A 21200-nucleotide genomic window follows, 5' to 3' on the forward strand; every position below is an offset into this window, starting at 1 on the left:
TAGTCACAAGCTGATGGACATTCGGATTGTTTCTAGTTTGTATTATGAATAAAGCTGCTGTAAACATTCATATATGGGTTTTTATAGGGGTATATAATTTCATTTCCCTTCGGTAACTATTAAAAGTGGGAATGCTGGGTTATATGGCAAATATATGTTTATCTTTATATGAAACTAGCAAACTGTCTTGTGAAATGGAAATTTGTTTTAGTTTTTATTGCTGGGCTGTGTACCACAGCATCCAATATCTCATATGACATGGGCATAAAGTATTAGTTCTAACTTTGTCTCTAAATTGGTTTTACCCTGAATTAATCCCGAAATTCTCTGGGTCTCAAATTTCTTCATCTGGCAAATGAGGAGATTTACCTAGATTATTTTAAAACTCTCTTTTAACACAAAAATGTTGTTTCTCATTATCCCACTGTTTCATTGAGTCAACCAAAACTCCTCTGTCTTTTATAGGGCCTGTCATCAAGACATGTTTGTGCCATTGTGTTCCTTTACAATTGGCTTTTGGAAATGTAAAAATAATCTCACAATGCACAAGCTGGAAGGAATCTAAAGATCATCTAAGTCTAAACACACCTTTTAAAAATGAGGGGCCGGGTGCGGTGGCTCACGCCTACAATCCCAGCACTTTGGGAGGCAGAGGCAAGAGGATTGTCTGAGCCCAGGTGTTGGAGACCAGGCTGGGCAGCTGGGCGAGACCTCATCACTACAATAAATCAAAAAATAAGTTGGGCGTGGTGGTGTGTGCCTGTAATTTCAGCTATTTGGAAGGCTGAGGTGGAAGGATTGCCTGAGCCCAGCAAGTCGAGTTTGCAGTGGCCATGAACATGCCACATACTCCAGCCTGGGCAACAGAGTGAGACTCCAAATCAAAAAAAAAAAAAGAGGAACCTAAGGCTGGGTGTGATAGCTCATGCCTGTAATCCTAGCACTTTGGGAAACCAAGGAAGGATTGCTTGAGCCTAGGAGTTTGAGGTCAGCCTAGGCAATATAGTGAGACCCAATTCTATTAAATAAAAACAAATAAATAAAATTAGCCAACTGTGGTGGCACATACCTGTAGTCCCAGCTACTAAAGAGGCTGAGGTGGAAGGATCACCTGAGCCTGGGAGGCTGAAGCTACAGTGAGCTGCGATCATGCCACTGCACTCCAGTCTGGGTGACAGACTGAAAACCTGACTCAACCCCCCACCAAAAAAACCAAGGAACCTAGTTCTCCCAGAGCTTGTGAACTTTTCTCTACCCCAACATACTTGACTGTAATACACAATGCCATCAGTGAATGCAGTTCATTAGGAGATACTCCATGCCTTCAAAGAACATAGAGAGGCAGAGAGAATCTCTGCCTTATGTCACACCATTCTGAGATGCTGGCTTTTTCAGAGCCAAATTTGCTTATTTGGGACTATTACCCCTTCAAGGGATTTTGGGCCAGGCCCTCCAACAATCAGAAATTTCTATAAATATATTTCAATTTTATTTGGTAATCTTTCACTTTCTTCCACTTTCCATCTTGATTCTATCTTGCAGGAGAGCTGTTAAATGTGCCAATCATACTCACTGTCAAACTGACTACACAGTTGGATAAAATAGGAGGATAATTTTCCACTTGTGCAGAAAATCTGTAGCATGCACGGTGAACACAGAAACGCCACTTTCTGGTCAAAGAGTGGCTAGATAGCACACAGCTCAGTAACTGCCACTTAGGGCTGCTCCCTTGCGCTCCTCCTGTCCTCTGCCTTGGCTTTCCATGAAAATGAGTAAAGAAGCAGAGAGAGGTTGTAAAAAGCAAACTCCTAACCTCCGACCCCCAAAAGAAGTTCAGGAAGAATGGAAATGGTGACAGCAAACAACTAAGTGTAAGGGAAGGAAAAGAGGTAAGAGTTGGCTTGGGAACCAGCATTGTTGGCTACCTGGCACCAGCACTTAATAAATGTGAAGTAATTGCAGCTGATGAAAAGGTTCACAGAGCTATGTATATGATCTTATTACATATACTTAAATATATATTTATATAAATATCATATATTTATAGGTATGTTAAAAAGAAAAAGACTGTAAACACATACACCAAACCGGTCATAGTGGTTACTGCAGGTCAGAGGGTGGTTGATCACAGTCTCACTTTCTACTTAGATACTTTTGTACCCTTGACATCTTCTTCTTTTAAACATTAAACACACACACACACACACACACACACAAATTTTGAGCCAGAGTCTCACTCTGTCGCCCAGGCTAGAGTGCAGTGACATGCTCACGGCCTCCCAGTGTTGACCCACTGGGCTCAGGCGATCCTCCGCTTCAGCCTTCCAAGTAGTAGGAACTAAAGGCATGTGCCACCATGCTCAGTTAATTTTTTTTTTTGTACTAAGTCTTCAAACTTATTGTAGAGACGAGGTCTCATCAAATTGCCCAGGCTGGTCTTGAACCCCTGGACTCAGGCAATCCTCTTGCCTTGGCCTCCCAAAGTGCTGAAATTACAGGCTTGAGTCACTGCGTGTGCCCAGCCTGGCGATAAATTTTTTAAGGACAGTGGAGTTTATGCAAATTGCCGAAAATGTGCAGCAATGACAAAGAGCAAGATTGAAGAAAAATGGTTAGCAAGATGGCAAAATTTGTAAGTGGTTAGGGGATCAGCATCAACAAGAAGACTTATTAGTCTAATATTAATTTAAGAGTAAGTTAGGAATGTATCTTAGCCAGGTTAGACATGTTGCACTCTTTCCCCCTCTCAAGTCACATATGAATGCAAATCACATATGAATGCAAGTTTAAAGGTTTAGACAAATCTGAACATCAAAGTCAACCAGAAAGTAGACAACAAAAATACCATGCTTACTAGGGAGTTCCTAGTCACTCTTGTGGAGATAAATCAGAAGGGGGTTACCTAATTCTATACACTTTCCATGTAGACAGAAATATTCTATTTAGGGGGTAGATGCCAGGTATAATAAACATCAACAAGGTGAAAAGTATGCCTAATTTCAACTTTCGAGTTTACACTCCATTAACCACTTCAGGTTTTCAAAGAAATGGATTTACAAATAGCTTTTGATTAGGTGAAGAAATTTTTAAAGGCAGCAAACATTTATTGAGCACTTACTTCATGCTGGGTTCTTCACATGCATTTACATAGGGACAAAATCCTGGGTAATTAGCAAGTTCTAGGGTCTAGAAAGGCTTTTCAGTTGAAAAATTGTCTTACTAATCACACCAGTAACAAGTCCAGTCAGTACTGGAGAGAGCTTTCGTTTGCCTCCACCTTTTGGTAGAGACCTTGAGGGAAAAAACTGAAGAAGCAGAGGCAGCAGAGATAGCCATACTTACTGGAGGAACTAGTTAGATTTTGATTTTCAGTTTGCCTTTGCTATGATAAAATATTTCTTGGAAATCTTTTGTTACAGCATACAAGCAAATAATTTCTAAAACTTTAGGGAAACATTTGATATGCTCTTGGGGGTGGAAAAGGGCTTTTAACGTATGGTCCTAAAGCCATGATCCTGGGAGAAAACCCCAATGGATTTGATTATTTATACTCAAGACTTTTATATGGTAAAAACTACTTTGAGCAAGGAAAAAGATACTCTGAAATAAAATATTTATATAACTAAGACAAAACCGGATATCCTTAGTATATGAAGAGCTCTAACAAATGAGTAAGAAAAAGAGTCCAACAGAAAAATGGGCAAAAAATACACAGGTAATTCATGAAAGAATATAAAGGGGTGAAAAAACATACACAAAGATGTAATAAAAATGCAGAACAGAAACCCAGAAGACCTAAGAATGCAAATGAAAACTATACTGAGATAAAATGCTCAGTCCATACTTTGGCAAAGAAACTAATCATTAGGGTGTGAGATAATGGAGACTCTCATTTTCTTTGTGTGGGTAAAAGTGAAAGCACTTTTGAAGAGCAATACTAAATCAAAATTTAAAACATGCGAGTATAGTCTTTGAACTGGAAATTCTACTTAGGAATTTACAATAAACAAATACAGTAACTAGCTGAGTGCAAAAACAAAACAAAACAAAAACAAAACTAGTAGACATCATGCTTTCATCAGCATTGTGTGGGACAGTGGAGAATAAAAGCCAAAATGTTCGACAGTAGAATACATCCATACAATGTTATACTGTAAAAATATTCAAGATGGTCTATACAAATACTTAAAATGAAAAAGCTTGTAGCAGAGAATTGTTTCTCATTATCTATATTTCTCTTGTCCTTTTATACTAGACCTCAACATTACAGTTGTAATTATGGCCACTGTATTTGCTAGTCCTGTTTGCAACTACCTGCAGCCATGTGGGAAAATTTTCGCCAGAAGGATACAAATCAAAGCAGTGTATACAACTTTGAGAAAGTATCAAAGGGAGAGGGCATGTCTTTCTTTGTCCCTTCATCCTTCCTACTAGCTAGAATAGGGATATGATGGCCTAAGCTGGTAAAGTTACACTGGATCCCAAAGAGGAAGTCACATATTACAGGTAGTGGAACAACAAGCAATAAGGAGAGCCGGACCTGTCATATTAGCCTTGAACTACTTACCTCTGCACTTCATCTACACAAGAGAGATGTAAACATCTGCCCTGTTTAAGCCACAATTATTTCAGGCTTTCTGTCACTTAGAGTAGAATCTAATTCTAACGATTTATAGCTTCAGAGTGACGCACACAGAAAGGTATCAGTGCACATACCCACTCTAGCAGATATACCAAGATGACCTATTATTTGAGGTGGTGAGATTACAGGGGATTTTTGTTTTCTTCTTTATACCTCTCAATTATATTCTGAAAAAAAAAAATTCCTACAGTCGTAGGTATTGATCTATAACAGAGCTCTTCTTATGTTCAGAAAAGTTTTCTATAATATTTTTTTTTTTTGAGTTGGAGTCTCACTCCGTCACCCAGGCTGGAGTGCAATGGCACACTCATGGCCACCCCAGTGTCAACCTGCTGGGTTCCGGCAATCCCTCCACCTCAGCCTTCCAAGTAGCTGGAACTACAGACTAATTTTTAATTTACGAGGTCTTGCCAAGTTTCCAGGGCTGGTCTTGAACCCGCTGGCTCAGGCAATCCACTCGCCTGGGCCTTCCAAAGTGCTGGGATAACAAGCTGAGCCACCAGGCCCAGCCTAAAATTTTTAATGTTAAAGAAAGAAGTTTTCTTTCAGTTAGTCCCTCAAAAGAACTCTCATAGTTTAGTCAGATTGATTTCTTTGAAAAGAAATTACATCGTCTTTGCCTTACAGTTTCCCATTGAATCTCAGCGGCTTGCCTAGCACAGAAATAGGTTTTACCAGGCTGAATTTCACAGGGTCCTCTAAAGAATCGTACATAAAAGATGGTGACTTTATCTTTATGGATGAATTTCCATAATGATTTATGAATGAATTTATAGATGAAAGACAGCTTGCCAATCCTCTACTGAGTTGCTATTTGCAGAAAGGTGACATATTTTAGCCAACAGTTCAACAATTTCATCCTTTAAAACTTTCAAGAAAACACGGTGAGTTAAAGAAGGCAGACACAAATGAGACATACAATACAGTTACAGTTAAATGAAGTTTAAAAACAGGCAAATCTGAGACAAGTCAGAATAGCGATTAGCTAGAGGGAGGATATTGACTGGTAAGAAAACAAGGTTGATGGAAACGTTCTATATTTTAATGTAGATCATGAATACATGGATACATATAGAGGTAAAAATTCATCGAGCTCTATGTATGCTTGAAATTTATGCAAGTTTATCTATATAAAAATCACCCTAGAAACAAACACCCTGAAGACTTCATCATACTTTCTAGTGATCTGGCTATATTCATTATGTTGACGTAACTGAGAATATTCTAAGCATTTATCAATTCTGGAAGAATAGAACCCTCCCCCCAAACTGTTTCTCCATTGAGAAGATGAATATTGATATTCATCAATAAAGATGAAAGCCAAGGAATTCATTAGCATCTCTGTTCTCTCCTTTTCCATATCTGGGATTCTTCTTATATCACAGTCATCAACTGGTCCCACTGATTTTCTGGATGGCTTTTGCCTTCTGATGTATTTGTGAATTCTGTTATTGCTTCTGAGGTCTTCTCTACAGTGCTTAGAAAAATCTTTTTGTATCCTGAATTGTACCCCACATATTTAAAAAAAAAAATCTTTTTGTCCTGGATAGGTAATTCTGACTTGGCATTTGCTTTGATGCCTTTGATAAGCTCCCTAATTTTTCTTGTTTTGATTATATATCTATCTCTTTTCAAAATATTTTCTGTAACTGCAATGAAGTCATACTTTTTGATCTTACATTCCAAAGTTTTTCTTAATTGTGTAAAACACAGTTCTTCGAACTCCTTTTCCCCAGATTTCCAGAGCGATAATTTTTTAAGGTTTTGTTTTTTTAGAGATGGAGTCTTGCTATACTTCCCAGGCTGTTCTTGAACTCCTGGGTTCAAGTGATTCTCCCACCTCAGCCTCCTGAGCAGCTGGGATTACAGATGTGAGCCACCATGCTTGGCCAAAGGAATAAACTTAAAGACTCTACGTGTTTAAAAATTCTTACTTTAAACTTTTAAACTTTCTCAAAATTTTACCTAAAAAAAGATTAAAATCCTTATTTTTCACTGTCCAAACCACTAAGTCTTGTAGTAAAATTCACCACAGGTAGGCTTCAATCTACTTTTCTCTCCCAAGACATTTAGCAAGTCTGCCCCTACCCCATCTATAGTAATCTATTGTTCCAATAAACAAATCTTTCAGATGTTAATAACATATATAATGAAAATGCTGGTATTCTAAACTAGTGAATTAGAAGGGTGTCAATGGGCAGAAATGCGTCTATTTTTATACACACTGCTAAAGAGCACTACAAAGCAAAAAATACATAATAAATTGTACATGCATATCACTGGGGAAATGGAACATCTCACTTCTCCAAATCCTTTTTACTTTAACTGTTCCTTCTGCCTGGAATAAGGCATAACAACACTCCTTCTCGAACATATTTATCAGCAAGGCCAGTTCAGGTTTTACTTCTCTAGGGAACTGTGAGTCTCCAGTTGGAATTCATCTTTTATAATCCTACTCTCACAGAGTTCACTATTGCCTTTATCACAGTTTATCACCAGAGCGACTTACACTCATTCACATACATGGAGTATACATGATCCATTGTGCCCAGAGATTGTTAAACGGTGAGGCACTGACACGTGGGATCTAAGTATTATTCATCTTTAGTATGTATCACAGCACTGAGAATGTTTTGTACAAGACACGGATTTAATAAGATTTGCTGAATTGTATAGCCAAACAACAGATTTTCACTTTTACTTCTCTTATCTGTTAGCTACAACTATCACATAGTCATCACCAGTTTATTCCTATTGGATATATAGCTTGAACAAAAAAAGCATTTAAAATAAATAAGCCACCACCTAGTGCTCTGAGTCCCTTTATGATTTCACAGAATTCTTTCTGTCTTGTTTTTTTTTTTTTTTTTGGTTTTTGGGGTGTGTGTGGTAATTATGTTTATTTTAACAGACTGTTTTGTTTACATTTCTTGGCTTTATCAGGCTGTCTCTGAAGTACAGAGAAACTATTTCTGGCTGTTCTGTTTTCCAAGGTCATAGAAATCTATTACTTCTATGAGTCTGCTACGTACCACCTAAGACTTTAAGTTATAAAACCCATTGTTTATTCTGGAACTGACTTGCAAGATATAATTAACTGCCTAGGACAAACAATAAAATACAAAAACATTCTCCCTTTAGAAAATAACTTATTATTGGACCATGTAAAAGAATATTACTTTATTCACGACTAGAAAATTTCGGAGCAAGAAAGTTGCTAGCTATACATGTAAATTAAAATACACAAAAATTTCAAGCCAAAAGTCAGTCACAGTGAAGTGCTGAGGTAAAGAAGCATGCCCACTCATATCAGAAATAGAACAGAGATGCTTACCACTATCATTCCTATTCCAAACTATTCTGCACATAGAAGCCACTGCAATTACAACACAGAAAGAAATGAAGTGTAAAAAAAATCTGCAAAGTTATGCACCTGGAAAACCCACGAGTTTCAGCTGCAAAAATTATTAAAAATTAAAATTCAACAAGGGGCTGTGTAGAGAATAGAAGAAATAAATAAACTTTACATGTAAGCTACGTAGGAAAATACTCCAGTTTTAGTAACTTGAAAAGACAAAGTATTTAGATTTAACGGGAGTTATCTAAGATCTGCATTAAGAAAGTTTTAAAAAAAGCTACAAAAAAATGGTACCAATAAGGTTTAAATAAAGGCAAAGGCATATTTTATTCTTAGATTAAATGACAGATAGAAAGACATTAGCCATTTCTCTCCTTAAATTTTGTAAATTTTAACCTGATCTCAGTAAAGATACAAAAGGATTTTATTGGGAACTAATAATTCTAAATTTATATGAAATCTAAGAGACTAAATTTTATATGAAAAAATGAATGAGAGCAATCTGCAAAATTCTGAAGTGAAGAACAATAGGCGGGGTCAGTTACTACAATATATTAAGATATGCTCTAAAACTACATAAAGTAAAATAGTTTAGTACTGGAATATTAACAGATCAAGAGGAACAGACGAGAACTGAGAAAGAGATGGGAATACAAATGCTTTTATAAGTATATGAAAAGATATTCCTATCATACATGAGAGAAAAATTAAATTAAAATTATAACAATATTTTTTCACTTTTCAGGGAGAAAAGTTTGATGATTACACTGTATTGGTAAGTACTAGGATATGCTACTGGCAACTGTAATCTGATAAATCTCTATGGGGGCATTTTTTTGTAATAAATCTTAATAAAAAATGCACATACCTTTGAACCATCAATTTTGCCACTAGAAATTGTCTCCTACAGATATTCTCCCCAAGAGGTTCACAAAGGAGATTATTTGTAACACATGATTTGCAATTGTAGGAAAGCTAGAACCAACTTAATGTTACTGATATATTTGGTTAGATAAATGACAATATATCTAAGCAACAGAACACTATGAAACTTTTTAGCAATGCTATGCAGACATATTTTGAGATATACAAACACTAGTTTCGTAAATTATTATATCAGCAACCAAAACTATACCCTAAACTTTAAGCAACAGTGAACTGATTTTCAAATTAGTTGAGAAGCATGAATGTGTAAGTGGTAGAACTGCATCTTCTAGGCAAATATACACAATTCTAAACTCTCCATTAAGGCAATACAAATACAAGTGTGTTCAAAACAGCTTTTTAAAAAAATATTTGAAAGGAGCATTGAAATTATTTCGTTGTTGGTGCAAAAGTATCTTGAAAATAAAATACTTGGGATCTCGTTAAATGCAGCTCCTGTTCCTTAAGTGTGGGTGTGCAGTTTTACAAAATGAGGTAGTTCTAGATATTGATATGAAATAAGCTGAAAGATACATGTCTAACTTAAAAAAGGAAAAGCAATATGCCAAACCAATGTGAATACTATCCTACTATTTATGTAAAAAATTAAAAAGGGATTAAAAATTGCACACAAGCACAACAATCCATGGAATATCTCTGAAAAACACAAAAGAAACTGATAACTGAGATTGCTCCTTGGAAGGAGAAGAAAGGGGAGGAAATCTTGTCACTATTTTGTTTTACCTGTCATACAATCTTTTTTTTTTAAATGTGCATGTATTACATAAATTTAAGAAATAACAAAAAAGATACTCAATATTACTAATCATTAGGGACATGAAAATCAATATCCTTAGCTCCCACTTCATACCCGTTAGGATGTCTATTATTTATCCATTTATTTTTGAGTCTGAGTCTCACTCTGTTGCCCAGCCTGGAGTGCAGTGGCACACTCATGGTCACCACAGTGTCGACTGCTGGGCTCCAGTGGTCCTTTCGCCTCAGCCTTCCAAGTAGCCGGAACTACAGGTGCATGCTACCACGCCTGGTTAATTTTTGGTTTATTGTAAAGGTCTCATCAAGTTGCCCAGGCTGATCTCATACCCCTGGGCTCAGGCAATCCTCTTGCCTCGGGCTCCCAAGGTGCTGGGATTACAGGCTTGAGCTACCTCAACCTGCTGGCAGGTTGTCCATTATTAAATATATATAATCCCAGCACTCTGGGAGGCCGAGGCGAGAGGACTGCCTAAGCCCATGAGTTTGAGATCAGCCTGGGGTAATCTGGTGAGATCTCCTCTCTGCAATAAATGAAAAAATTAGCCAGGCATGGTAGCATGCACCTGTAGTTCTGGCTACTTGGAAGGTTGAGGTGAAGGATTGTCTGAGCCCAGCAGGTCTATGCTGGGGTGACCGTGAGCATGTCACTGCATTCCAACCTGGGCGACAGAGTGACACCAACTCAAAAAAAAAAAAAAAAGAAAAAAAAGAAATGCACAAATAGAAAAATCTGAAAGACCTATAGCAGGTGAAGAAATTGAATCAGTCAGTTAAAAATCTTAGCTGGGCACGGTGGCTCATGCCTGTGATCCCAGTACTTTGGGAAGTGGAGGCAAAAGGATTGCCTGAGCCTGTGGGTTCGAGACCAGCCTAGGCAACATGGCAAGACCTTGCCTCTACAATAAATCAAAAATTAGCTGGGCATGGTGGCACACACCTGTAGTTCCAGCTACTTGGAAGGATCACCTGAGGCCAGCAGGTCGAGGCTGTGGTGGCCGTAAGCAACATACAACTGCACTCCAGCCTGGGCGACAGAGTAAAAATCTGACTTAATAAAATAAAATAAAATAGGACCTCACTCATGCCTATAATCCCAGCATTTTGGAAGACCGAGGTGAGAGGACTGCCTGAGCCCATGGATTTGAGACCAGCCTGGGCAACTTGGCAAGACCTCATCTTTACAATAAACCAAAAAAAAAAAAAAAAAAATCAGCTGGGCTTGGTGGCACATACCTGTAGCTCCAGTTACTTAGAAGGCTGAGGCAGAAGGATTGCCTGAGCCCAGCAGGTCGAGGCTGTGGTGGCTATGAGCGTGCCACTGTACTCTAGCCTGGGTGAGAGTGAGACTTCAATTCAAAAAATAAAAATAAGTAGTAAAATAAAATAAAATAAAAATCTTCCCATAAAGAAAAGCCTAGGTCCAAGTGACTTCACTGATGAACTCTAACAAACATTTAAAGAAGTAATACTAATTCTTCATATACTCTTGTGGAGCATACAGGAGGAGGGAACATTTCCCAACTTATCCTATGAGAACGCTATTACCCTGATACCAAAGTTAGACAAAGACATCACAGAAAAACTATCACAGAGCAATATCACTAGTGAATATATAGGCAAAAATCCTCAACGAAACATTAGCAACCAAATCCGGTAATATACACAAAAGACTCACACCATGACTAAGTGGGATTTACCCCAGGAATGCAAGACTGGTTTCAGATCAAAATTAAATTAAATTAATACATGAGATTAATATAAGGACAAAAACCATATGGCCATCATGACAGATGAACGAAATGCATTTGACAAAATCCTAGACCCATTTATGACAAAACACTCATCAAACTGGACAGAAGGGAATGTCCTTAACCTGATAAAGGGCATCTATGAAAAACCTACAGCTCACAACACATTTAGTAGCGAACAACTGATGATTTTGTCCTTAAGATCAGAAACAAATCAAGGATGCCTGCTTACACTACCTATATTCAACATTGTACTGGAGGATTGGGCTAATACAATCATGCAAGAGAAAATATGGAGAAATTAGAAACAAAAACTTATGTCAAATCATAATGGCCAAAAAGTGGAAACTAACCAAATGTCTATCACTTGATGCAAGAATAAGCAAAACGTAGACTGTTCATATAGTGGAATATCATTGAGCACTAAAAAGGAACTACTAATACATGCTACAACATGGATGAAACTCAAAAACATTACGCCATAAAAGTCCTCATATTGTATGAGCTAATATGAAATGACCAGAAAGGGCAACTCTACAGACATAGTAGATTAGTGGCAGCCTGGTCCTGGAGGTAGTAACGGGGATTGACTGCTAATGGGCTCAAGAGATTTTTCTGGGGTGACGAAAATATTCTAAGCCAGGCTCGGTGGCTCAGCCTGTAATCCCACGCCTTTGGGAGGCTGGGGTGAGTGGATTGCCTGGGCCCGCAGGTTCGAGACCCGCCTGGGCAACTTGGGCAACTCATCTCTACAATAAATCAAAAATTAGCCGGGCATGGTAGCGCACGCCTGTAGTTCCAGATACTCGGAAGGCTGAGGTAGAAGGATCGCCGGAGCCCAGCAGGTCGAGGCTGCGGTGGCCGGGAGCAGCCACTGCACTTCAGTCTGGGCGACCGAGTAAGACTCCAACTCAAAAAAAAAAAAAAAAAAAAAAGAAAGAAAATATTCTAAATCCAGACGGTGGTGATGGTTACACAATTCTGTAAATTTACTAAAAATGATTGCTTCTTATGCTTTAAATGCAGGAATGTCATGATATGTAAATTATACCTTAATAAACCTATTTGAACAATGCAAAAAAGGTAATCACTATAATAATATTCTTCACATATTATTATTATTATTTAGATTGGAAGATATAATTTATTTAGAAAGTCAGTTACAGAGAAAGGAAGAGGAGATTCACTTCTCCAAAGTAGGGAAGGGGAGCCAGAGCTTAAGGAAACATGGCCTGACCACAGCTCAGAGAGCTCAGGGCCACACCACAGCTTAGCAAGGCAAAGGCCCCTTCACATATCAAAAGTGCTGCTTTTACCTATATTTCCATATGCTGGAAAAAAATAATAGGAAGATGTAACAAACTGAAATAGAAAAATGGACCAGGAGTAGTGGTTTACACCTGTAATCCCAGCACTTTGGGAGGTGGAGGTGAGAGGATTGTCTGAGCCCTGGGGTTTGAGACCAGTCTAGCAACTTGGTGAGACCTCACCTCTATAATAAATAAAAAAAGAAAAAAAATTGTCCAGGAATGGTGGCATATACCTGTAGTTCCAGCTAGCTAGGTTGAGGCTGTGGTGGCCAGTAAGTGTGCCACTGCATTCTAGCCTGGGCGACAGAGTGAGACTCCAACTTAAAATTTAAAAAAAAAAAGAAAAATGTAGAAAAAGGGAATCTCTGTGTAAGCCACAAATCTGAGAAACAGATTATGCAAGACATTTTGCTATTCACCTCCCCTCACCTGTTAATAAATATGAGTGATACAAAAAAAACTTACCTTCAGGCCAAACAAGGTGTTAGTTTTACAATTTCTATTGAAGAATCACTTTCTTGAACATCATCTATCTGATTATCTTTGAGAGCTAAATTCATCAGCTGGACTTTCAGTAAATGTAAATACTTTAGATATTTAAGGCATTCCCTTCAGATTTATGGTCAATCAAGGACAATTTAAACCTCTTATTTTTCTCACAGTGAAGTTCCCAACACACAATTTTTCGTCTTGATCACTGAACCTTGGGGCTCTCAAGCTGGATCCTTTCTCCTGTAGGGTCTTCCCTATTCTTCTTCCTGCACTTTCTGTTTCCACTCTTCCCTTTACTCATAATCTGTAAATTCTGGCATCTACTCCTTTCTGATGTGTCTTGCCTGATGTGTCTACTCCTAGCTTCAACTCACTGGATGTCTTTTTTCTGGGTGACATGGGGGATCTCCTTTGCCATCTACGCACACTTGCTCAGCTGCCTCTACAATCTGCTTGACCCCACGGTACCATCACCGTAATTCCTATATCCATATACTGGCAGTTTCAAAGCAACACCATAGATCTTTCACAAAGATCTTTTAAAGATTCTTATGGTGAAAGGGATTGGCAGTAGTGGGAAACTATGGGAGGGGGGGATTGGCAGGTGAGGGAAACTGCTAGGGGAGGGAGGGGCATACCTTATCAACAAGGATACCTGCAAAATCAATGTTTGTATACTAACCCTGAATTGTACCCCACATCTTTATAATAAAAAAATTAAAAATGAAAACATTAAAAAAAATAAAATCTTCAATATTAAAAAAAAGATTCCTTTTTTTTTTTTTTGAGTTGGAGTCTCACTTAGTCGCCTAGACTGGAGTGCAGTGGCTGCTTCTGGCCACCACAGCCTCGACCTGCTGGGCTCCAGCGATCCTTCCGCCTCAGCCTTCCAAGTAGCTGGAACTACAGGCGCACGCTACCACGCCCAGCTAATTTTTTTTTGGATATTTATTGTAGAGGTGAGGTCTTGCCAAGTTGCCCAGGTGGGTCTCGAACCCAAGGGCTTAGGCAATCCACTCACCTTGGCCTCCCAAAGCGCTGGGATTACAGGCTGAGGCACCGAGCCCGGCCAAAAAAAAAAAAAAAAAAAAGATTCTTATGGCAACTTTTTTTTTTTTAAATTTAAGAGATAAGGTCTTGCTCTGTCACCTAGGCTGGAATACAGCAGTGTGCTCATAGTTCACTGCAGCCTTGAATTCCTAGGCTCTGGCAATCATCCAGCCTCAGCCTCCCAAGTGCCTGGGACTACAGGTGCACACTATCATGCTGGCCTAATTTTTTATTTTTGTAGAGAGAGGGTCTTGCTATCTTGCCCAGGCTGGTCCCAAATTCCTGGCCTCAAGTAATCCTCCCACCTTCACCTCCCAAAGCACTGGGATTACTGACCTGAGCCACCATGCCTGGCCCAGGCATCGTATTTCTATCTGAAGAAAATTTGCTCCCCTTTCTGGTACATTTTTCCCATATCCATAATCAACACTCTAGGGACATTTTATTAAATATGGCTGGTCTATAGTAGACTGATAGATGAAAGAATAAAGTTACATTTGAAAGACAAACAGTAAGAGTAAAGAAAGAGCATCAATGTCAAGGGTAGGGCACATGTATTCTCACATACTCCTGGTACAATGAAAAATAAGGGGGCTACTTGACCTTATCTGTTAACATTTTACTAAGGCCTATCATTGGATACGACCCAATACATTTTTTACCATTACATGACAAAAATACTTGAGCCAGCAGCCTGACATCTCTACATCAGGACATTCACTGTAATACTGTTTGGATTGAAGCCTACTAGACTTTACGTTCTATAAAGGGAGGGAATAAATCTGTTTGCTCACTGCAATATGCCTAGTATCCTGAGCAATGCCTAGCACAGAGGGGGTGTTCAGGAAGATTTTTGAGTAAATACACAAATGATGAGGAGACATGAGGGTTGGTTTATGCCTGGGTCTCTGCTGGTGTTCAGCAAGCCAGGAGTGAGTTTTCCATGTGGAAAGACTAGTTTTACTGGGTTTGGTGGCCATGCTGCACCCTCAGCCCTCGTGAGCTGTTCATCAAATGCACGTTGCTGGGCATCAGAGCAAATGGCAGAGGGATTTGGGTACTCAGGGCAAACCAATCACAAAATGAATGTTACTGCTGTTATGCTAAGAGCAATGCTGTAATGCTTGCATTAGTAGAACAACCTTTTGGCTTTGCTGATTAACCATAGGTAAGACAGTTTTTTTTTCCCATTCAACTATTATTACAAAAAAAAGTCATCATTTTTTGCCTTGGTAAGTATAAAAGATTGAATCTTCAGAATAACAATTTTGGACTCCGAAATGCCTAAGAGTAAAATGCCCATTTTTGTCACAGAGCACTACTGAACAAGGTATGCAACCTGGCCATATGTCACTCTGAGCGTTTTAGAGTTGAAGAAATCATGAAAGGAAAAAGCCTATCAGATTGAGGTTGCGACAAAATATGACCTTTCAAAAGCTTGAAATGACATTACATCACTAAAACACATGAGGGCACTCTACTCAACCAGCAAAGAGAAACAGACGAGATCGTGAAATCAAGTCGACATTCTAACAATCGAACTGCAACAGTTGACTCAAGCACTGGTAAGATTTTGAATGCTTGTAATTTATAGCGAGATTTCCTGTTCTTGGTTCAAATTCTAAGACCCCAAAAGGATTCTACAACTATGTAAACTGGAGAGAGAGAATCCAACACGCTCAGATCTAAGGTGAGAATTAACTACCCCCCTTTCTAATGATTTGTTAAACTGACCTTGGGGCAAGATTTGCCCCTTTCAAGCAAAGATCCTCTATATAATCTACAATTGCACTTGGTGTTTACTTGTCTTTGCTCCATCTGTTTTCACAGGAGAAATGGCAAGTTAAAAGTTTGAGCCAGTAGAAATGAAACAGCATTTTGCACAAAGGAGCGTAGACCATTCAAGAATGCGTTTCATGGTCTTCTCAAGTTTTTAAATTTGTAAATACAACTACAGCATATAATTTCCTCCATCAAATTCAATAAGTATAGTATAACAAGCATTTAAATGACCTTCCTTTCAGACCTTTAACAAGAGAGCAACAATAACTGCAGAGAGCCATGGATTCTGAGCAATCGGACTCCCTCACAAAGGATTATCATTAATCTTAAAGTCACATTCAAATTTGTGCCTCAGCAAAATTATAAATAATTCCATGTCACGGATCTTTGGGGTCAAACGTAGTGGTTAAAATGGAAAGTGTTAAAACTTTAAATGCCAACAGTATATACTGTGGTTGCATAATAAACCTTTGTTAACTGAATAATCTAGAAGATTCTCTCCATCTCTGGTACTATCTATTGGAAGCACACGCACATGCTGCATTCTTGAACTGCTTCTTACTATTTTGTTCACTTTAATCTTCATCTACTTAAATGGCTAGATTCCTGGTCATGATGTTTCAAACTTAATATTCTCAGTATTTTTTGTACCATGGTCTTTTGATGAGGGCCTGGTGAATTTCAGTTTCTATCTTTAGCTGAATTGGCCCACCAGGGCACTCAATTAGGTTCAATGCATACTCGTAACAGAACATGTTCTAAAATGTGCTAATTTAGAAGATACATTTCTTATTTTCCTGGTCTTTCTAAAATGATTCTGGTTAATTGAAAATGCCAATGAATTTTCTTCAGTTAAATAAAGCTGCCTGAATACTACATAATATTATAAATATAGGCAGTCATTAAAATCCTTTGAGTTGGTATCTAAGGAGGAGCTATCCAATTATTACACTATGATGGCATCCGTTGTTTTTGTGTGGGTATGTGAAAAGCCACCAAGAGAGTGATGTGCAAAGTTAGAGAACTGTAAATGGTATCACAGAAGCTAAATTTGGCATATATTTATAAAATAAGGTTAGCACTCAACTGGCAAGGAAGTTCCCAAACTTTAATTTTTTTAACCTATAATCTTTTTTAAGGTCTTAATTGAACCAAACTTGCTTTTAAATCTAATTACAAATGTCCTCGAATAAAATTTCTCTCAGTATTCACTCCACCTTCCTTTCTTTAAGACATAACCTCACATTGTGCCAGGTACTGTGCAGGGTGCTGGCGTCCCTTTACTCACTAAGCAACAGACTCTCAAGTCAGGAAGACCTGGGTTCAGATCTTGGCTCTGCCGCTTTTAATCTGTGTAACCTTGAGCCACTTACTTCACCTTCCTGAAGCTCATATTTTTTATCTGTAAAATGGGAATACTATCACCTAGATCAGATAATTAAATAGGTCCCATATACCAAGTACCCAGCATACTGGCTGGCATGCAGTAATTGCTCTATGAAAACGTAGCAATTATTCCTTTTCGCTTCGATGGCTGTTGCTTATTATAATCTTTTTAACTCCACCCTTCAATCTTTTCTCAACAGTATTCACAGATCTTGGTAATCCTTTAGAAATTATTTATTGAACTGCTGTTTAGTGGGGACACTCTTTGTGCAGGCTTTGAGAATATACAAAGACTACATGAGGGAGAACTGACACAAACCAATAATTACAAGTGCTACAAATAGGAAGTGTGCCATGGAAGCATATGACAGGGTACTTAACTCAAGGAAGGCTTGAAGAAGGACTATTTAAACAGAGACCAGGAATATATGAAGAAAACAGGCAAAAAATGGTGAGGCAGGCAATGGAACATATTTCAAGTCCCAGAGACAAAAGAGGACAGGGCACGTTCAAGGAATGTCTGTGAGGGTTAAAAAGGCAGGGAAACCAGCTAGTAGGTCTTGTTGAATTCCAAGTGACAGGTAGAAAGAGCCCACAGTGTCAGTGGAGACTGAAGACAAACAGAACCTAGTCAAGAAACTTTCATTTCATAAGAATCAACAAAATGTGGTCATAGGTTGGAAAGTCATAATCTCAAGAAGAAGAATACTCTCAGTAAAATGTATTTTTGTTTTATGATATAAATTTAAAACACAGCTTACTACATATTCCTGACACCGTACACAAAGTTAAAAATTTTAGGTCACGGGAAGATTTATTCTGGCCCTTTGGGAGGCATGACACACAAGTCTAACTTACTGAGCAACAATGCTCTTGAAACCACTTTGGTGTGTTGATAGAAATTCATTCATCTATGGAGTAGCGATAGAACATTTCCTTTCTCTTGGAGGCATCTTTTGGTTCTTATAGGAAAAAATAATTTTCTACTTTTTTCCCTTTTTTCTCTTCCAAGTTTTTATTTATTTATTTAAAAGCTGGATTTATGGAGAGAACAGAAAAGCTACCACAGTGGGAGGGGACCCGAGGGGGTGCTCTTTTCCATGTTTTGACATCTCTAAATACATTAAGCAAGAGGATTTTATGAGCAAGCCAAAGTATATGTAAAGTAAACCCTGGCTTTCTGATACTCTCGCAAATGAGTTGTTATGGAAAAAGCTTTTCACATGTCCCTGCCTTCGTAAACCAAGCACACCAAATGTAATTTGTTCTTTATTGAGAACACAGGGTCTGTATTCCAGTCATCAGGGTACCTAGCTCATGTGTTCCCATAAGCTGAATGCTTTTCATTGAAGGCCCTGGATTACTTATCCTTCTTACCAGTTCAAGAGTCACTTTTCGAGGAGGAAGCTGTCCCTGACCTCCCCAGTCGTCTTTCCTCTCAGTTCCCGGAACCCTGAACATGCCTCTATTTTACTGTGAACACAGTGAATTATAATTTGGTTTTCTTTTTATTCTTCATTAGGTTGCACGTGCTTCTTCAGGACAAGTGCTATGACTTTCAATTCTGCATTCTTAAACGTTAGCACACTGGCCCAGGGGCAAATTGCTAGTCTCAATGTTTACTGACCTGCATCCTTGCCCTTACACAAACAGCTTTATATGGAGACAACTGTGTAGTGGACTCTCTTTTGAGTTATTAATTATTATTTTTTTAGAGTCGGGATCTCATTCTGTCACCCAGACTGGAGTACAGTGGTGCAATCACAGCTCACTGTAGCCTCCAACTCCTGGGTTCGAGTGGCCTCCCACCTCAGCCTCCCAACTATAGGCGTGCACCTCCATGTTGGCTCATTTTTTTTTTAAAGTAGAGATAGGATCATAGGATTTCATTATGTTGCCCAGGTTGGTCTTGAACTTCTAGCCTTAAGTGATCCTCCCACCTTGGCCTCCCAAAGTGCTGAGATTATAGCATGAGCCATGGCGCCTAGCCTGAATCCTTTAATACTGTCTATCTGACTTCTCAGAAAATAGCTGACTTTGCAGAGTATACACTTACAGCATGGTCGATTATCAGGTGGGGGTAGGTGGATTATGTGCTTTGAAAAAGTATATTCAAATAATTATACACACGGAAAAAAGAAAATAAACCTTTTCTATTTGTATAAAAATTACATAAAGTTTGGCAATAACTTGGCTCCAGGAACATGGCCTTTAGAAGGCTGGGAAACAGCATTTCAAACCTGCTTTTCTACTCTATGCTATTCCTAAATTAGTACAGGTGGAATAAACTAGTTAGATCTGTATGCACAGTGAGTAAAATGGCTCAAAGGTCTGAGAAGCTTTCCTACAAGCCAAGTGCTTGAGCTCTGCGATGCAACGACTTCTCCAGGTATATTGGTATGCTTCATCTAACCTTGGCTTATGCAGTCCCCACGGTCCTAGAATAGAATGCCTTAAAACTTCTCTCTGCCCATCCAAATCCTATGCAAGGTTTAAGGCTCAGATTCTTCAAGACCACACCTTGACTTCGTCTGAGTTCCAAGGGCAGTTAGAAGTCCACGCAACAGGCTAATTTAATCAGTGATTACGTTCTGCCGGCTATTTCCTATGCTCTGCTTATATCGAACCAAAGTCTCAACAACGGTAGAAGACAGGCTACTCAAGTGCCAATCAAGGGGAAAGAGGTTGTTAACTACCCGTTATTACACTCACGTGGAAGCTGAGTAACAAGTTCAAGCCCGGTTCACGGAGCCCAACCTGAGATTCTAAGTGAAGAAATGTGACAGAGTCAACCTCCTGTCTGACCAAAGGGATCCACCCATGAGTGAACAAGACCTGCTGGCAGTTCTGTGGGGGTGGGGCCCGGGAGAGGGAAACCAAACCTTCTCAACAACGGAAAACAGCTTTCCTCGGCCCATTCCACGTTCCAGTTCTGACTGCCACCCCTCCTGTGCGACAGTTCCCTGCCCAGTATGGAGAGGAAGAGATCCAAAAGGACATGGCACCACCATTGCCCTCTGACTTAGGTGCGAAGACTCACCAGTTTCATACTCGACTTTTGGTGGCTCAGTACCCGACACCCGACTCCTCAACCCCCGAGAGCGTCTTCCGGTCCGATCTCCGCCACCTGCCCGCTGAGAGCATCGCGGGACTTGCAGTCTTTCGTCCTTACGCCCCTTCTCGGAGGCATCATGGGAAACGTAGTTCCCCTCCAGGCATCATGGGAACTGTGGTCGCCTTTCCTTTGCCTCTCTTTCCTCTCCGAACGCCACCTTCTGTCAGCTCAAATTCATCCCCGCCGCCAATTCATCCTCCCTCTCCGCCCCGGCATGATATCATGTCCCCCGGACGGGCCTGGGCCCCGTGGTATTCTGGGATGTGTAGTCCCGACGGCCTGGCTCGCCTGTCCCCTCCTCCCTGTGGGGAGGTGGTGGGCGCAGGGCTTGCCGGGAGTTGTAGTCCCCCGGGGCCTCCAGGCGCCCGGTCCCGCGCTTTTACTCGGGGGAGACAGGAACTACAACTCCCAGGGACGCCCGGCGGCAGCAGGTGGGAGCGGGGCTGTTGATATCAATATGGCGGTTGTCAGCCAGACAAAGACAGTCAGTCTGATGTGATTGAGACAAGGGAGGTTTTCAGGGGAAGACTGGGAGATAGGGGCCTCCCCTCCCCCTTCTCCTCTTCCTGCGCCGGCCTCCACCCCTCCCCAGTCCCCTCCCGACGGGCGCCCCACG

The 21200-nt window shown here is 39.7% G+C and overlaps 2 protein-coding genes across 5 annotated transcripts in view; one reads left to right on the top strand and one right to left on the bottom strand.

The window, feature by feature from the left end:
* Nucleotides 1–20811, bottom strand: part of INTS9 (integrator complex subunit 9) — a 120724-nt gene extending 99913 nt beyond the window's left edge. The window contains exon 1 of the mRNA XM_008069688.1: nucleotides 20510–20811. Coding sequence (XP_008067879.1) covers nucleotides 20510–20518 — 9 coding nt within the window. The 5' untranslated portion in view covers nucleotides 20519–20811. The remainder of the gene's footprint in view (nucleotides 1–20509) is intronic.
* The window catches only part of HMBOX1 (homeobox containing 1), a 192316-nt gene continuing 191858 nt past the window's right edge, over nucleotides 20743–21200 (top strand). For all 4 annotated transcript variants that reach the window (XM_021718413.1, XM_021718411.1, XM_021718412.1 and 1 more), the window contains exon 1: nucleotides 20743–21200. This exon is cut by the window's right edge and continues 114 nt beyond it. The gene's annotated coding sequence lies outside the window, so the exon portion shown is untranslated.

This window comes from Carlito syrichta, unplaced genomic scaffold (assembly GCF_000164805.1).
Source record: "Carlito syrichta isolate Samal-C Ts95f unplaced genomic scaffold, Tarsius_syrichta-2.0.1 Scaffold312190, whole genome shotgun sequence".
NCBI classification, from domain to species: Eukaryota; Metazoa; Chordata; class Mammalia; order Primates; family Tarsiidae; genus Carlito; species Carlito syrichta.